Source organism: Lipotes vexillifer, unplaced genomic scaffold (genome assembly GCF_000442215.2).
Source record: "Lipotes vexillifer unplaced genomic scaffold, Lipotes_vexillifer_v1.1 scaffold1130, whole genome shotgun sequence".
NCBI lineage: Eukaryota > Metazoa > Chordata > Mammalia > Artiodactyla > Lipotidae > Lipotes > Lipotes vexillifer.
In genome coordinates, this window is record NW_006797877.1 from 304,736 (window position 1) to 324,342 (window position 19,607).

The 19,607-nt window shown below is 43.1% G+C and overlaps 1 protein-coding gene across 1 annotated transcript in view; it reads right to left on the reverse strand.

Annotated features, from left to right (window-relative positions):
• The window catches only part of DZIP1 (DAZ interacting zinc finger protein 1), a 53,843-nt gene that overhangs the window by 26,056 nt on the left and 8,180 nt on the right, over nt 1-19,607 (reverse strand). The window contains exons 6-10 of the mRNA XM_007469919.1: nt 17,919-18,003; nt 14,973-15,097; nt 12,438-12,599; nt 8,804-8,941; nt 6,794-6,856 (exon numbers count right to left, since the gene is read on the reverse strand). Coding sequence (XP_007469981.1) covers nt 6,794-6,856; nt 8,804-8,941; nt 12,438-12,599; nt 14,973-15,097; nt 17,919-18,003 — 573 coding nt within the window. The remainder of the gene's footprint in view (nt 1-6,793; nt 6,857-8,803; nt 8,942-12,437; nt 12,600-14,972; nt 15,098-17,918; nt 18,004-19,607) is intronic.

Consider the following 19,607-nt stretch of genomic DNA (forward strand, 5'->3'; position numbering starts at 1 on the left):
TCATCTTGTTGAATCCACACCACAGCCTCATGGATCCAAGTTTTGACCTCGTTGTTCAGATGGGAAACTCAAGTCTAGAGAGGTAAGTAGCTGACCCAAACGCAGACAACTTGAGCGGGAAGAGCCCAGACTTGAACTTTCCTGTCTTCAAAGTCAACGCTTTCAAACTTAGTCTATGTCATGAAACGTATTAATGAACTGTACTTGCGGGCTTCCCTGGTGGTGCAGTGGTTGAAAATCCAGCTGCCAATGCAGGGGACACGGGCTGGAGCCCTGGTCCGGGAAGATCCCACATGCCATGGAGCAACTAAGCCCGTGTGCCAAAACTACTGAGCTGGTGCTCTAGAGCCGGCGAGCCACAACTACTGAAGCCTGTGCGCCTAGAGCCCGCGCTCCGCAATAAGAGAAGCCACCGCAGTGAGAAGGCCGGGCACCACATTGAAGAGTAGCCCCCGCTCACCGCAACTAGAGAAAGCCCACGCGCAGCAACCAAGACCCAACACAGCCAAAAATAAATAAATTTAAATAAATTTTTTTAAAAAAACGGCTTCCCTGGTGGAGCAGTGGTTGAGAGTCTGCCTGCTGATGCAGGGGACACGGGTTCGTGCCCTGGTCCAGGAGGATCCCACATGCCACGGAGTGGCTGGGCCCGTGAGCCATGGCTGCTGAGCCTGCGCGTCCGGAGCCTGTGCTCCGCAACGGGAGAGGCCACAGCAGTGAGAGGCCCGCGTACCACAAAAAAAAAAAAGAGAGAAAGAAAGAAATCACCAAATCAAAAAGTAACAAAAATGTACCTATCAGAATGGCCAAAATCCAGAGCTTGCCAGTATCAAATGCTGACAAGGATGCAGAGCAGCAAGAACTCTCATCCATTGCTGGTGAGAATGCAGAATGGTACAGCCATGTGGAAGGCAGTTTGGCAGTTTCTTACAAAACTAAACATACTTTTACCAAACGATCCAAACTGTACTCCTGGGCATTTACCCAAAGGAGCCAAAAACCTATGTCCACACAAAAACTGCACACGGATGTTTATAGCAGCTTTATTCATAATTGCCAAAACCTGGAAGCAACCAAGGTGTCCTGCAGTAGGTGAAGAGATAAATAAGCTGTGGTCCATACAAACAATGGAATGTTATTCAACATTATAAAGAAATGTGCTACCAAACCATGAAAAGACTTGGAAGAACATTAAATGCATACTGTTGAGTGAAAGAAGCCAATCTGAGAAGGCTACATACTGTATGATTCCAACTATATGACATTCTGAAAAAGGCAAAATTATGGAGACAGTAAAAAGAATCAGGGGTTGAGGGGAAGGAGGGAGGGATGAACAGGCAGAGCACAGAGGATTTTTAGGTCAGTGTTCTCTATGAGACCATAATGATGGCTGCATGTCACTATACATTTGTCAAAATCCATAGAATATACAACTTAAGAGGGAACCCTAATGTAAACTGTGGACTTTGGGGGATAATGACATGTCAGTGTAGGTTCATCAATTGTAACCAATGTACCACTCTGGTGCAGGATGTTGATAATGGCGAAGGCTGTGCATACGGGGTGGGCAGTGGGTATTTGGGAACGCTGTGTTATTTTCTCCTCAACGCTGCTGTGAACGTCAAATTACTCTAAAAATAATCCATTTACATTGAACAGAAAAACAATAAAATAACAACAAAAAGTTAATGCTCTCAATCCATACGCTGCAGGGTCTTCCCTCTGAAGTGCTCTGTGCTCACATGAGGCCGGACAAACAATAGGTTGAACCAAGTTAAAAGGGTTTCCTGAGTAAGGACTAAAAAGAACCCTACCTATCCCAGTGGATGCTAAGAATCTCCCCCCAGGAGGACACTGTCAGGAACCTTCCCCACATTTTTACAGACTACTGGAAGAGTACCCCCAAAATCAGTTTGGGAAATCTGGAGTTGGAAAACAGAAGGAAAAGCCAATAAAAACGTACAGGGCTCTGGGTGGAGGCTGAGAATCAGCAATATGGAGACTCACTGCAGGGCCCAAGCAGAAAGGGTATGTAAGAAAAACTAAGGGATGGCATCATTTTGATACTGGAATTGAGAATTGACCAGAAAATGTGATAGTCTAAGAAAGAGATAGCCAGAAACTATTTCAAAAGGCTTGTGGCCCTGGAGCTCATTTCTTGTGACCTTCTACCATTTCAAGTTTTACACTTTTTCTTTACCAGCCACATTACTCCATCCTCCTCTCCTTCCACTGCGTGACCATTCTACAACCTCCCAAGCTCTAAGAGTCTTCTGTTGGGTGGAAAAGGGCATGCCATCATTTATCTGTGGTTCCCTTTGAACTCCTACCAATGTTATTTAAAAACAAAACCAAAAAAAGACTGCCAAGAATCTAGGTAAAGCAATAAAAAGTTGGCAAACGCAACTTCCCTTAAACAGAGAAATACAATATGTGCATTGTAGGAACAGGAGGCACCAATCATGTGGAATAATTAATAGTTTGGTCTCAGGCACAGATTACTAAACCTTATTGAATCTGCCTCTCTGTTAGGGTTTAAGAGAAATGAAGGAAGAAGCAAGCAGCGTCTGAACAAGCAAAACCAACAGACAAGGGAGCAGCGCAGCCTGGCGGTGGCACAAAAACTCCACGCTCCCAGCACGTGAGGTGAGGCGCCTCACCCAGAAGCAGGTCAGGCCTCTCCTTCCTCCAAACCACTGGCAGTCGGTCTTCCTCTCTATCACCACCCACAGTGGCCAAGTGTAAACCTCTACAACTTATACTGTACACTGTATTCCAGCCAGAAGGCGACTTAAATTCCCACAAGAGGCTTAAAGGAACGAGGACTAAAATCACCCCCTATTAATAAGGAAGCCTGAATTCTGTCCCTAAACCCCAATGCTCTAAGAATACCCTGAAGAATAAAAATAGAACTTCAATTTGTAAGAGCCGTGGTTCAAACCATGGATCCAAAGCACAATCGTCGGGGGTTTGCTGGTGTTCTTACTGTTGTTGTTTCCAAACTCTGCATGTCCCAGACTTACCTACTGAATCAGACCTTCAGCGGGTAGAGCTGGACACCTGTATTTTGGAAGAGCCTCGGGTCATTCTGAAGGATGCCCCTGCTTAGGAACTACTGCCTTAGAGCATCTCGAAGGAAAGATTCAACATTCTTACAGAAAAGCAACTCCTCTAAGTTGTCACTGGCCGTTCCCCTCCTCACCTGGCTAAGTGCCTAAAGCATGAAAGGTGAGTAAGGCAGCGAGGCAGACAAGCAGGCCCTGAGGTTAAGAGGACCTGCTTCAAATATCACGTCACACCGATACACAGCTCTTTCCACCCTGTTCTTCTGAACTGTACAGTCAGCATCTCCCCATCCACACACAAAAAGGCTGTGTGATCCCCTTGTTGGCCACCTATCGACCTTCTGCATTCATTCAGCAAATATTTAATAAGCACCAACCACATTTTAGACACATTATAGGATGCTGAGAATACAACGGAGGAGTAAACAGAGCCCTTCCCTCACAGGGCTAGTGATCTGGTTGAAGAGACAGACAATAAACAACTAAACAAACGATTTAAAACAGTGTTGAGAGCTACACTTGTGAAGCGCTGAGGATAATAACAGGAGGGGACCACCTGCCTGGATGGAGTGGTCTTGGGGTGACTTCAGGTCTCCTGACGGAGGAGAATGAAGGCAGGAGAGATGCTCTCCTACCGGCCTTGAAGACGTCACAGCCAGCCTGTGAACTGCGGAGCCGGGGGTCTCACTCCCACGGCTAACCGTAAGGAACTGCACATCGCCAATCATCTGAACGGGCTTGGGAGGGGCCCCGGAGCCCCAGATGAGACCACAGCTCAGCTGACACCTTGAATGCAGCTTGTGAGACCCCGAGCAGACAACCCAGCCAAGCCGTGCCTGGACTCCTATCCCGTGGAAACTGTGAGATAATAAATCTGTGGTAATTTGCTACACAGCAGAGAAAACCAAATCAGAGGGGAAGGAGACAGCCACATAAAGAACAAGTGGAAACAGTATGGAGGTTCCTTAAAAAACTAAAAATAGAATTACCATATGATCCAGCAATCCCACTACTGGGCATATACCCTGAGAAAACCATAATTCAAAAAGACACATGCACCCCAATGTTCACTGCAGCACTATTTACAATAGCCAGGTCATGGAAGCACCCTAAGTGTCCACTGACACATGAATAGATAAAGAAGATGTGGTACATATACACAAAGGAATATTACTCAGCCATAAAAAGGAACTAAATTGGGTCATTTGTAGAGATGTGGATGGACCTAGAGACTGTCATACAGATTGAAGTAAGTCAGAAAGAGAAAAAGAAATATCATATATTAACGCATGTATGTGGCATCTAGAAAAAATGGTCCAGATGAACTGGTTTGCAGGGCAGAAATTGAGACACAGATGTAGAGAATAAACGTATGGACACCAAGGGGGGAAAGCGGCGGGGGGGTTGTGGGGGTGGTGGTGTGATGAATTGGGCGATTGGGATTGACATGTATACACTGATGTGTATAAAATTGATGACTAATAAGATTCTGCTGTATAAAAAAAAAAAAAATTAAAAAAAAAAAAAAAAAAGTGGAAGGACCTCCCAAGCAGCGAAAACCATGTGTAAAAGGAGAAAAAGGCCACATGTTCTACAAATTACCAGAAAGCCACCGTAGCTAAAAGGAGTAGGTTCAGAGAGAGGTTCAGGATGAGGCCACAGTGGTGGCCGACAGCCAGATTATTTTGGCTGCTCTGCAGAGAGCAGATTACAAAAGGAAAAGGTTGGAAATGGGAAACCAGTTACTGGGCCCTTTTGGAAATGGTGGGAGCTCAGTGGAGGATGGAAGCAACAGAAATGTCCAGAAGAACATGGATATGAGATACTCGGCAGGACCTGCCAATAGCCTGGAACTGGGGGCTGAGGGAGTGCATCTGAGTGGACTAGGGTGACATCAGCCAAAAGCAAGACGCCTCTGGGAACAAACCCAAGAGCTTCACTTTACACATGTTACATGTAAGAAGCAGTGGAGATGTCAAGTACAAAGCTGGCTATTTCGTCTGGAGCTCAGAAGGGTGGCTTAGACTGGAGAAAGAAACATGGGCGTTATATCTACACACAGCCCAGCCACGACTCCCCTTTAACAAGCTCTCTGTCCAATTCCTGGAGCACCAGAACTATGAGAAATAAATTTCTGTTGTTTATAAGCCACCCAGTCTAGGTTGTTTGCCCAAAAGGGGTTACAAAGAGCTACAAAACACATACAATTTAAAGTGAAAAAATAAACAGATGTTTTCCTGTCTTAAAATCTCAAATAAATCTACTTTACATTTTTTGCACTACTGTAAAAGCATTTTTTTTTTTTTTTTTTCGGTACGTGGGCCTCTCACTGTTGTGGCCTCTCCGGCTGCGGAGCACAGGCTCCGGACGCGCAAGCTCAGCGGCCATGGCTCACGGGGCCAGCCACTCCGCGGCATGTGGGATCTTCCCGGACCAGGGCACGAACTCGTGTCCCCTGCATCAGCAGGCGGACTCTCAACCAGTGCACCACCAGGGAAGCCCTGTAAAAAGCATTTTAACACTTAAATTTCTGATGTACTCAGTGGAAAAGGAATAGGTGTTACAATTCATTTTTGTTTTCATTAAAATGACTTTAATGCGAACAATCCTTCTTTTTAGAGGCAGGCCTCAGAGATAGTGTGTTCAGTTCCAGATCACAGCAGTAAAGCGAATCACGTAAATTTTTTGGTTTCCTAGTGCATACAAAAGTTATGTTTACACTACACTGTGGTCTATTAAGTGTGCAATAGCGTTATGTCTTAAAATAAACAATGTATATATCTTAATTTAAAATACTTTACTGCAGGCTTCCCTGGTGGCTCAGTAGTTAAGAATCCACCTGCCAATGCAGGGGACACGGGTTTGAGCCTCCACATGTCACGGAGCAACTAAGCCCACGCACCACAACTACTGAGCCTACACTCTAGAGCCCGCGAGCCACAACTACTGAGCCCGTGTACCACAACTACTGAAGCCCATGTGCCTAGAGCCGGTGCTCAACAAGAGAAGCCACCGCAATGAGAAGCCTGCACACCGCAACAGAGAGTAGCCCCCGCTCACCGCAACCAGAGAAAAGCCCACACGCAGCAACAAAGATCCAACACAGCCAAAAATAAAATAAATAAAAATTAAAAAAAAAAACTTTATTGCTAAAAAATGAATCATCTGACAATGCAGGGTTGCCACAAACCTTCAATTTGTAAAAAACGCAGTTATCTGCAAAGTGCAATAAATAAGGTATGCCTGTATTCAAACTTATTTAGACTTCCACTCTGTAATGTTAAAAAATTAGAAACATGTATTCAACAATAGAGAAATGATTAAATAACTGATGATACAGCCATAAGATCACCATGGAGCCATTAAAAAAATCATGATTTTGAATAATATTTTAAAACATAGGAAACTGTTTATGATATATTAAATGAAAAATGGATAAAGTTATAGATATAAAGCAAAATTCAAAATCTGTGAGACATATTATATGCATGGGTTTCTATACTTATAGAAACGCAACATTTACAGCATAGAAAAAAGACTGAAAGAAATTATAACAAAGCAGTAACACTGGTTATCTATGGTATTGGAATTATGAGTAATTTTAATTTTTGTTATATATTTCTCCACAAATGTCTTAAGTGGATAAATATTACCTTTATTATAGAGAAAAGCAAATATTCTTTTCAGAAAGACCCACTTTTTATAGGTCGTTGATTTCTTAATCTTACCCGGCTCTTCTCTTTCTTGTGTTCTTGATGAAGAGCCTGAACTCGAGCTGTCCACTTGCTTTCCTACAAAATCAGTAAAACAAGGGTAATTTAGTGTAACTGTAACAATGACATCTACTCAAAATGGAAGCTTCCTTTTTAGTGAGTACCTATGAAACCCAACTATCTATTTGGTAAAATTTTAGCAGGCATTTAAAAAAATAAATAAATACAGTCAAAAATGTTTAAACACACTTGCACTTGGTTTTAATCTTATACTCTGAGGCAAGGTTCAGCAAACATTTTCTGTTAAGGGGCTAATAGAAAATATATTAGACTCTGGGGGCCAGATGACTCAGTCACTACTACTAGGTAGGAGAACAGCCATAAGTAATATGTAAATGAACAGTCATAGACGGTACATAATAGTATGGCTGTGTTCCAATAAAACTTAATTTAAAAAAACAGGTGCTAGTTTGTTAATCTCAGAAGCTAAAAGGAAACATCAAGGTTTCTGGGTCCATAGGTTCTGAACTGATAGAGCTCACAGGAAGGAGACAAAAGAAATTTAGGTGGGACCTGAGGGTTTCATAACTGAGTCCTTCAACTAGTGAGACAGCAGCCTGCTGGGAGCAAATGCCAACAGTTCAGTTCAGGACCCAATTCCTGGTCCCCTACTGCATACCAGGCACCTCGCTGGGCAGCCGCTGGCAGGCTGGGAGAGAACTAAGAGACAGGCCCTGCTTGCCCTGCCCGGAAGAACAGTGGACATACAATGGAGGGTTCCCACATAATGTGCACGTGATCAGGTCCAGCTTGGAGGACTGTGGCAGTGCAATAACCCAGAACTCCAAAACTCTCTAGAAGAGATGCCATCCCAGCTGAATAAGTGTCAGGGCCTGAAAACTGGGAGGCGCATGACAAAGAAAGCTGAAAAGGCAAAAGCAGAACTCCGATTGCCTCGTCCCGGGAACCAGGAGCTCTTTGGTGCTACTGGAGAGTCAAGGTAAAGGCAAGAATGGAGGGAGATGGCAGGACCAGATGCCCAGGGATTCTGAATGCTGGCTAAGGGTCCTAGACTTTGTTCTGTGAAAGATGGGGAGCCATTGAAGGATTTTAGACAGGATGGTGACATGATCACCCTGGCTATAACACGAAAGGTTACAGTGAGGGGAGAGAGGCAAGACAAGAAGCAGTGGCAGTAGTCCACGTTCAAAAACACATTTACCTTTTAAAATGACATAATATTGCATTTTGAAAAAATCCTGAATTCATAAGCTGTAATCTCTATGTTTCCTGGCTAAAAAAATAAAAAAAGTTCCCCGAAATCAGTGTGACCAAAATAGCCAGGACGAAGGCTGTACTGATTACTGAGGTTCACTTCCAAATGATTGTAATTTATTTGATAAATGTAAAAGACCATCAGTTTGCCAATGCAGCCATATATTTAACCTCTAAAATGTCAGGGCTTCGGGCTTCCCTGGTGGCGCAGTGGTTGAGAGTCCGCCTGCCGATGCAGGGGATACGGGTTCATGCCCCGGTCCGGGAGGGTCCCACATGCCACAGAGCGGCTGGGCCCGTGAGCCATGGCCACTGGGCCTGCACGTCCGGAGACTGTGCTCTGCAAGGGGAGAGGCCACAGCAGTGAGAGGCCCGCGTACCGCAAAAAAAAAAAAAAAAAAAAAAAAAGTCAGGGCTTCAATATGCTTTTCTATGCCTTTTGAAAGTGGGTCTACATCTGAAATATGAAAAATAACTACTAAGGTAAAATGAACCAATTCAAATAGATATTATTCAAGGAAAAATTAAACAACTTTGCCAACTGTTCTGTATCCACATCTATTAGTCAATCAGTAAGTATCTAATGAACACCTATTCTGAATTACACATGTGTTAGGAGATAAGGAAAAAAGAATAAGTCACCTTCATCGTCACTGAAAAGAGGCACTTTTTTGTAGATGGTGCTTACTGTAAATTACCTCACCAAGAAAGATCAGGCCTCTACTGCAGTAGTCACCCACTTTTACGTACCTGACTATCAAGAAGTTGCATCACATTTTGGAAATCCTGGGGATGCTGAGGACGTTCTTCTTTAAACTCATGTGCATCTTTTAATGTGCCTATGTTAGACTTGATCTGCATATTGGACTTCTGGATTTCTGACAATTGCTATAAAATAAAATTCAGAATCACTGGTACAGATGTTCATACTTTTATACGACTGACACAGAGAACAAAATTGGGGAGCACCTGACTATCCTCCTGGACGTTCACCGTGCTTCTGCTGCTTCTCATTCCCAGTGGTTTTCCCGTTTCATTACCTCCAACAAAAGAACGTGCACTGGGAGAGAAAGGGAAAGGAAAACCTAAACTTTCTAATCTCAGATAATCGATCTTTAAAACTTTAATGGGCAGGCAACAGTGCCAGAAAGAGGAACTGGGTGCAGCTGATTCTCAGGATGATTTAGTGAGGAGGCCAGCATCTTCCAGGGACCACAAGGGACATAAGGTTTTAATTTTACCCTTTGCTTGTAGCTTATTCCCAAAGTTACTGGCAGTAAATACCCTCAGAAGGTAATATGTTAACTTCAAAAACAAAAGGATGGGGTAGCACTGTCCCCTACTGCTTAAGTCTGGGCTGTACAAGGTGACTTCCTTCCAAAGAGCACAGTATGGAATGGGGGGCAGTGGGGTGGGGAGAAACCTGACAAATACTACCTCAGCCAGGTGATCAAGGTCAACATCAACAGTCATAAACCATGTAGGTGGTATGTACCCTTGAAATGACGCGGTGAAAATTGTACTTTATCTCTGAGGACTTCCTTCCCAAAACCCATAAACCCTGTCTAACCAAGAGAAGAATATCAGGTAAATTCCAACAGAGGGGCATCCTACAATATACCTGAAAAGTACACCTTAAGACTGTCAAGGTCATCAAAAACAAGTCTGAGCCTAGAGAAACAAGACAACTAAATGTACTTAGGTATCCTGGATAGGACCCTAGGGCAGAAAAAGGATGTTAGGTAAAAGCAAAAGAAATCTGAATGAACTATGGACTTTAGTTAATACTAATGTACAAGTATTGGCTCATTAATTGTAACAAATGTATGACACTAATTTAAGACATTAGTAATGTGGAAAACTGTGTACAGGGTAGGAGAGGGGTATTTATAAGGAACTTTCTGTACTATTTGCTCAGTAAACCTAAAACTATTCTAAAAAATAAAGTCTATTATTAATAATAATTTTTAAAACGCTCTATAGCCAAAATGGGCAAACAACCCAAATATCCATCGAATAATGGATCAATAAAATATGGTGTATCCATACAATGAAATATCATTCGGCAATTAAAAAAATATATTGATACATACTACAATGTGGATGAATCTTGAAAACATTATACTAAGTGAAAAGAAGCCACTCACAAAAGATCACATTTTATATGATTTAATTTATACGAAATGTCCAGAACAGGCAGATGCATAGAGACAGAAAGTAGATCTGTGGTTGCCAAGGGTGGGAGGGAGTGCCAATGGGTACAAGGCTTCTTCTTTGCGTGATGAGATGTTCTAAAATGACTGTGATGATGGGTGCATAACTCTGTGAACATAGTAAAAACCACTGAACTGTACAGTTTAAGTGGGTGAATTGTATGATATGTAAACATCTCAAAAAAGCCATTTGAAGAAAATATATGGGGCTTCCCTAGTGGTGCAGTGGTTAAGAATCTGCCTGCCAATGCAGGGGACACGGGTTCGAGCCCTGGTCCGGGAAGATCCCACATGTCGCAGAGCAACTAAGCCTGTGCGCCACAACTACTGAGCCTGCGCTCTAGAGCCTGCGGGCCACAACTACTGAAGCCCCCATGCCTAAAGCCTGTGCTCCGCAACAAGAGAAGCCACCACAGTGAGAAGCCCGAGCACCACAACGAAGAGTAGCCCCTGCTTGCTGCAACTAGAGATAAATAAATAAATGTATTTATTAAAAAATATATATCTATATGAATGGTAAAAAAGTCCTAGGTAGGGAAAAGTCCAACCCCACAATGATCCTGGGGGCAGGGATAACCATGGAGGAAATCTCAGGCAAAAGAGCCATACTGGCAGCTTTATCACAAGGAAAAAAAAAAATGAGTGTGGCCTTGATGGAGAAGACATAAAAAGCCAGTCCTAAATTGGTTACTATCAGAATCCACTACTGTGGGTAATACGACATCCCACTTTGAGAAGATGCCAAGGGTCTGAGTTCAGGAGAAGCCCCTGGAGTAGGGGTGGTAAAAGAATTACTACTGCCCACAGGTTCTGATGCTTAGAACCAAGCGAGGTGATAGGGGATAGTTGAACCAACAGGGAGTTGACTGAAGAAAGCCCTATAGAAAAGACACAACGAGCCGTCCCAAGTTAATTTCCCCTCAACTTTTTATTTGCAAATTACAACTTATGAAAAAGTTGAAAGAACAATATAATGAACTCCTATTTCCCCTTCACCAGTTGTTAACCTCATGCCACATTTGCTTTGTAAAGATATGACAGCGGCTGGCAAACTTTTTCTGTAAAGAGCCAGATAGTATTTGACTTTGGGAGACACGTAAGATCTTGGTCATAACCACTCAACTCCATGGCTCCAGCACAAAAGCTCCATAGACAAAGTGTGGAGGAAAGAGTATGGCTGTGTTCCAAAAAACCTTCACTTGTGGACACTGAAAGGTAAACTTCATATAATTTTCACGTGTCGTGAAATATTTCTTCTTTTGACTTTTTTCAACCACTTAAAAGTGTAAAAAGCTCTCTTAGCTTGAGAGCCATACAAAATCAGGTGGTTTGTCAGGTCTAGGTCACAGGTCATAGTTTGCCCATCCCTGTGAGAGGGTTCAGGACGTTTTAGAGAAGGATCTTAGCAGCATTCCAAAACTATCCATCTATTTTAGTTTATAAACATGTTGGCCCCTAGAGGGAGCTCCAGACTCTTCCCTTGCCTCCTTTGCTTCCCTGTGACCACGGCTGCTCCCACCGGGAAGTGCAGGTTGCATTTAGCGACATCCAGCTCACTCAAACCTGCTAGGCCTGGGCTGAGGAAGGGGCCTGGCAAAGGCTCTCCCTCTGTCTTTCTGGGTCAGCTTCCTTCTCCCACATTGGCAATCTCTGTCAGTCTTTCTGGAAAGTGCCTTTGGAACTTTGGAAAGCTCTAAAACTCAGGGAGGGAGTTATTGTTTTGGGCTATCTAAACCTAACCAGCTAAGAAAGAGGGACCTTCTTTTCTGATCCATCTAAAATGTACCAAGTGTTCTGCACTGAGGTTTGGGGTCAAAGCTCCCACTCTCAAGGAAACGACTCTTCTGACTTGCTGTCTCTTCCGTATGCCCCGAGCTCCCAAGACTCTCAGGCAGGAGTGGTGTCTGGGACACGGCACAACTAAGGAACTTCTGGATCCGTGGGCCACATTGCCACTCTAATGCCACCTCTCAAGGCCACAAGTCTAACATTGCTATGAAGACTCTGAGGTTTAATACTTAGATATTTTCAACGTTTTTTGTGGGTATTTTCGGGTGGAGCCACGTGGCTTGTGGGATCTTAGTTCCCCAACCAGTGATCAAACCTGTGCCCCCAGCACTGGAAGCTCAGAGTCCTAACCACTGAACCACCAGGGAACTCCCAATACTTACATATTCTAACGCTGAATTCTTAGAAGTTAGTTCTTTAAACTCCTTCATAAACATTTCCTTGACTTTTTCCATTTCATCAGCTAGCTTCTCCTTTTCTTCTTCTTTCCATCTATCAAATAACTTCAGAAATTCTTCCTCTTTTGTTTTCTGCATTTCATATTCCTGAAATTGATTTAATACATGGCTTTAAAAGCTCTGGTATGAAGCAAGTATGCAGAAATGTAAATAAACGGACACAGCTTCACCTCAAGTGGGTCAGCTAGACTTGCAAACTTCAGTTAGGCTTCTTCTGTTTGTTTTGGTTGCAAAAACACTGCATATAATGGCAGGTCTGTGCACAATGATTTTTCTAAACCAAAGGCAGCACACAGCATCCTTTTGTCCTTAAATTCCTTAAAGCACAAACACAGAGGCCCGAAGTCTCAAAAGTTCTATGATCTGTGAACTTGCAGAGTAGGCATGCAATCATATGTAAAATGTAAACATACTTTAAAAGTCTATTGAGAAGAACCTTTCTTGATACCATACCAATTTGGGTAGCGTGGCCCCACTCACCCTTAATGAACACAAATACATTTTTATATAAGCTAAATTCAAGGTCTGGTCCGATCAGCCTTTGATTTCTGGATGACCTGCTGCTGTGTTGTTTTTTGTTTTTCACCTAATTGGGGACCTGAACTACACTACAAATAAACTCCACCTAAGAAACATACAGAACACTGCACCCAACAAGAGCAGAATATACATTCTTATTAAATGCACATGGAAGATTCACCAGGATAGACTATATGTTAGGCCTTAAAATGATGTTCAATTTTAAAAGGTTGATATCATGCAAAGTATCTCCTCCAACCACAACAGAATGAGGCCACAAATCACTAACAAAAGGAAAACTGGAAAATTCACAAATGTATGAAAATTAAACAATATACTCTTAAATGGCCAACGGGTCAAAGAAAACCTCACTAGGGAAATTCAAAAATACTTTAGGATGAATGAAAATTAAAGCACAACGTACCAGAAAAGGGAAGCAGACAAATCAGTGCTCAGAGGGAAATTTATAACTGCAAACACCTACATTAAAAAAGGAAGGGGCTTCCCTGGTGGCGCAGTGGTTGAGAGTCCGCCTGCTGATGCAGGGGACATGGGTTCATGCCCCAATCCGGGAAGATCCCACATGCCGTGGAGCGGCTAGGCCCGTGAGCCATGGCCGCTGAGCCTGCGCGTCTGCAGCCTGTGCTCCGCAACGGGAGAAGCCACAACAGTGAGAGGCCCGTGTACCGCCAAAAAAAAAAAAAAAAGGAAGTTCTCAAGTGATAAAAAAAGGTCATTACATAATGATAAAGAGGTCAATTTATCAAGAAACTATAACAATTGTAAATATATATGCATGAAGCATTGGAGCACCTAAAATATATAAAGCAAATACCAACAGAATGAGAAGGAGAAATAAACAACAATACAATAATAGTAGGGGGACTTTAATACCCCACTCTCACCAATGGGTCATCCAGACAGAAAATCAATAAGGAAACACAGGAGTTGAACAATACTATAGACGAAATGGACCTAAAAGAGATATGCAGAACATCCTACCCAATAACAGCAGAATACACATCCATCTCAAGTACATACAGAATATTCTCCAGGATAGATCATATATTAGGTCATAAAACAAGTATTAACAAATTCAGGAAGACTGACTTTATATCAAGTATTTTTTCTGACCACAATGTTATGAAACTAGAAAACAGTAACAGAAGGAAAAATTGAAATTCACAAATAACTGGAAATTAAACACACGCTCCTGAACGGCTAATGGATCAAAGGAAAAATCAAAAGGGGAATCAAAAACATCTTGAGACAAATAAAATGGAAACACACCATACCGAAACTTATGGGATGCATTAAAAGCAGCTCTAAAAGGAAAGTTTATAGCTATAAACGCCTACATGAAGAAAAAAGAAAGATCTCAAATAAGCAACCTAACATTATACCTCAAAGAACCAGAAAAAAAGAACAAACTAAGTCCCAAGTTAGCAGAAGGAAGGAAATGATAAAGGTTAGAGCAGAAATAAATGAAATACAGGATAAGAAGACAATAGAAAAGATTAAAAAAACTAGGAGTTGATTTTTTGAAAAGATAAACAAAATTGACAAACCTTTAGCTAGACTAACAAAGAAAAGAAAGAGGACTCATAAATAAAATTATAAATGAAAGAGGAGACATTACAACTGATACTACAGAATTACAAAGGATCATGATAGCCTACTATGAACAATTGCATGCCAACAAATTGGACAATCTAGAAGAAATAAATTCCTAGAGACATACAACCTACCAAGATTGAATCGTGAAGAAAGAGAAAATCTGAACAGATGAATAATGAGTAAGGAGGTTGAATCAGTAATCAAAAAACTCCCCAAAAAGAAAAGCTCAGGACCAGATGGTTTCACTAGTGAATTCTACCAAACATTTAAAAGGAATTAACCCCAATCCTTCCCAACATATAACTGTTTCTGAATTTAGCATACCTTAGAGAATCTGACTGCATGGGCATGCTGTGCAGCCTCTAGCTGAGACCTGGTGAGCTGCAGCTGCTCCTTCAACATGTCGATCTCATTCTGGAGCTTGTCAGTCTGTGCCCTTGTCTTATACTCTGCTGCAACAGAAATACCTCGTTAAAATACCATCTCTTAGAAAACCGATCTGAAAACTTTTGGGGTACATCCTATTGATATGACAAAGACAAAGGAAACTGCTTTTCTTTGGGATATTACTTTTTTCATGCCGCATGAGCCAACTTTTACTCTCTACTATTCAATATTTATTTTCAGTCCTTCATATTATTGAGCGCTGAATTACTTTTAGCAGATTCTTTCAGCCACTAGATTGAGGTTGGATTATCCTACATAGATAGGGTGAGAGCCCATTCAGGGAGCAAAAACGGTACAAGGAATAATCCTGGGCTCTTCTTTAAGATGCCTGTCTCAGTCAGAGAAGGGAAGCAATAGCTTCCACGGCAGGTACCACAGTACTGAAATCTCTATGGTCACCATCCTTCTGGCTCCCACCGAACTCTCCTGAGAACCTCAACTGTGCTAAGATAAGCAGAGGCTGGCATTCAAAATGCAAACTTGGGCCATAACCCATCCATGGGGCAAAAACGAACTACTGAAAAGTCGTTAAAGGGAGCAACAAGTGAAGGGAAGAATACTTATGTACATGTACTTACATGCAGATGTACACATGACTGAATGGATATACATGTGTCTGTGAGTGTAGACATGAAAGGTATGGAAACCAAGGTAGAAAGTCAGAATCTCAAAGATGACCTGAAGAAATAATACTCATTTCAGAGTCTGAAATACTCTCTGAAACGAGTATGAGATAGAATAAGATACTGAAACAGAAGAGAAAGAAGGTCAGTTTCACACTGAAGAATGGTAGGTTAATTAAAATACTTAAATCTTCCCAATTTCTCCAATACACTGCTAAATTGTATCAGCGGTCCATGGCTTATAAGTGGAATTTTATGCTGTTCATATTGTTTATGCAAAGTTTAGCTGTTTCCTGAATAAATCTATTTATCTGAAATAGGCAGGAATGGAAACAAACTGGCCCAAAAGGGAGGGGAAAGCAGGCACTGAGTAACAAGCTAGAAGTACACATGTCTAGATACCGAGAACATTTAAGATTGTAATGAGAACTTCTGTGGGTTACTGTGGCAATCAGCAGAATGCTTTGATCTGCTCGTGGAGAAACAGACCTTTGCATTCTTTGCTCCTGAGAACATTTAAATTAGTAGGAAACCTGGTTCCATGGTAAGCCTCCCATCTCCTGCTTCTTCAGTTTCCCCCTCGATACACTGGTTAATTCACACTGGCACCCAAACACATCTTAGTATCTCCCACCTCAAACAAGACAAAAATTTTCCCTTGGTCTCATGTTTCCCTCCAGGCACTGCCTCCTGTCCCAGCTTTCCTTCCCAGCAAACGTTACTGAAATAAATGTCGGTAATGGACATGACCACTTCCTTGCCTGATTCCCAGCTCACTCCAATCCAGCTTTCATCCCCAATAATTCACTGAATTATGTTACATGTCAAGGTCACCAACAGTCACTGTGACAATAATGGTCAATTCTAGGTCTTCCTCTTCCTCTGTGCCTCAAGGTCATTCGGTGTAACTGTCTCCTTCTTGAAACACTCATGCCCCTTGGTTTCCATGACAACACACTTCCCAGCTCTCCCTCCTGCCTCCATCACTGTGATTTCTCACTCCCTCAGGGGCTCCTCCTGAACTCCTAGTGTGGGGCTGGCCCTAGCCGTCTTCTCTTCTCTAAGTGATCTCATCCAGCCCAGTTCTGCTAACGACTCCCAGGTTTTATCTCCAGCCTGGGCCTTCACTTTGACCTCCAGACCTTCAGCATCTCCACTTGCATGGCAACTGTACGTGTGACTTAATTGTACCCGCAGCCAACACAAATTCTCCATTCTCCTTCCTCCCTCAATCTATCTGCTCCACTCCTGGTCTGTCCCTCAGGAAACGTGACAGCCATTCACCCAAATGTATAGGACAAAAGCCCAGGGTCATCTTTGCTTCATCTCTTGCTCTCATGTTGAGTCACATCTCTGTGGCCTCTGCGTCCAGAATAAACCTCCTCCATCTCCACTTCTCCCACCTTCCCTGGTACCATCCTGGTCCAGCTGCCACCTTCTCTCACCTGGGCCATCATGCAGCGTCCTCACCTTCCCAGCTGCCTCCACCTCTGCCCCTACAGTCTGTTCCCCAACTGCAGCTAGAGGGGTCATTTTAAGGTACAGATCAGATCATGTCCCCGCAACTTAAAATCCTCCAGTGGCTTCCCATTACGCTTATTAAATCACCCACATGCCCACCCAGGGCGTTCAAGGCCCTATGTGACCTAGTCCCTTCCTAACCCACCACTGCCTTGTTCACCCTGCTCCACCAACCTTCTATCTCTTCCCCAAACACGCCGTGTCCTGCCTCTTCCTCACACACCCTCACAGTGCGAGCTCCCCTTGCCCGGGACATACATTTCCCAAACTTCCCGCAGGCTGGGACCCCAGCATCATTCTGGTTTCTGATCAAATAGCGCCTCCTTAATGAGGAGTCACTAGGAGTCACTCTCCATCCCATTCTCCTACTTTACGTTCTTCATTGCACTTGCCACCATTTGAAAAGAATCACTCATTCATTTGTTTAAATGTGAATCCTCCATCCCTCCCGTTAGGGTGTAAGAGAGCCAGACAGGGTCTGTCTTGCTTATGGCGGTATCCCCGACCCCTAAGGCAGCGCATGGCACACAGTAGGGGATCAATACTAACTAAATGAGTGAACAAGGACTATGATGCTTTCTTTTAAAAGGATTGAGAGATGCTTTGGACCATGTCTCACTGAAAAAATAAAAAGGCACCAGAAAGAAAAGAGATCTTTGAAGTCGCGCTCACGACTTACCAAGATGAGAATCTTCAGGGTGGCGGCGCTGAATATGACTTTGTAGAAAAGCTTGGTTCATAAAGGCCTTGTCACAAAAACGGCACTGAAAAGGAGAGAGCAACAAATACAAGTGTCTGTAACAAGTGCCCTTCCACCTAATTTGAATTAAAATTTGGGTACTTGAAGCACTATCTCTTGGGGGACTTCCCCCCAAAGTTACCACCCTGGCAAGTGATACTGAAAGCGTAACTAAAAAGACATACAAGACCAGGGTGTTCTTCCCAAACTGAACACAGGACAGTGAAAGCCATCTCTTGACAGTTAAAGTAGCCCATCTTGGTGGTTTTGGGAACCCCTGATGCTGCCCCTGTTAAGACTGGTGGTTCACAGCCCACCAGCATCAACTTGTTCATGACACTCCAGTCATGCCAGCCTCTTCCTGTCCCTCAAGCAAGCCAGCTTCAGACCCTTTGCATTGGCTGGTCCCCTGCCCGAATCTTCCCCAGACCGTCCCATGACTGGCTCCTTCTCGACATTCAAGATCTCATTTACGGAGCATCTTCCACGCTCGGGCTGAGCTGCACATCCTCAGCAAATCTTCCTGGATGAGCCTACTGACGGGCACTGTCCCATCACACTGTCTTGTTTTCATCATTGTACATCTCACCAGTTAATATTTTCAGATTTATTTACTTCACTTGCTTATTGTCTCCTGCCTAATCCCTCTAGGTTCTAGCATGTCAGCTTCCTGAGAGCATGAGCTCTTTTCTCTCTTATTCATAGCTTTATCCCCAGAGACTAGCATTAAAAAATCATTGAGGGCTTCCCTGGTGGCGCAGTGGTTGGGAGTCCGCCTGCTGATGCGGGGGACTCGGGTTCGTGCCCCGGTCCGGGAGGATCCCGCATGCCGCGGAGCGGCTGGGCCTGTGAGCCCTGCGTGTCCGGAGCCTGTGTTCCGCGGTGGGAGAGGCCACAACAGTGAGAGGCCCACATACCGCAAAAAAAAAAAAAAAAATCATTGAGCACATGCTTAGAAATATTTGGCCTCCTAAAATGAATTTCCTGGGGGGAAAAAAAAATCAATCCTGCCAGTATCTCTATTCTCTACTTTAACACAATTTTTAAGCAAAAAATTCAACTTGTTTCATCTATATCCTCCCCCCTGGATTACTCTGAAGTAAGTCCTGGATACTGTACATTTCATTTGTCAATATTTCAGAAACTATCTCCAAAAGGACTTTCTTTTAACACAATCGTAATATTATCCCACCTTTTAAAATGTGAAAATTAATTTAATTATCAACAAATATCCAACCATTTGTTTATTTTTTCCCCAATATTTCACACATTGTCTTAGAAAACATTTTTGCAGTTTGTTGTGAATCAGCATACAAATAAGGTCATATCCTGCAACTGGTTGTTTTGTCTCTTAATTCTGTTTTTGTCTATAGGCTGAGCCTCCAAGCTCCTTTTCCTTATAATTCTTTTGCTGAAGAAACCAAACATTTGTCCTGCAGAGTTACTCGCAGTCTGGAGTTTGCTGTTTCATCTCTATTGTGCTATTTACATGTTCTCCTATTCAGCTTTTGCCTTACTCTTTTCTGTTTTGTTTTGTTTTGTTTTTGCGGTACGCGGGCCTCTCACTGTTGTGGCCTCTCCCGCTGCGGAGCACAGGCTCCGGACGCGCAGGCTCAGCGGCCATGGCTC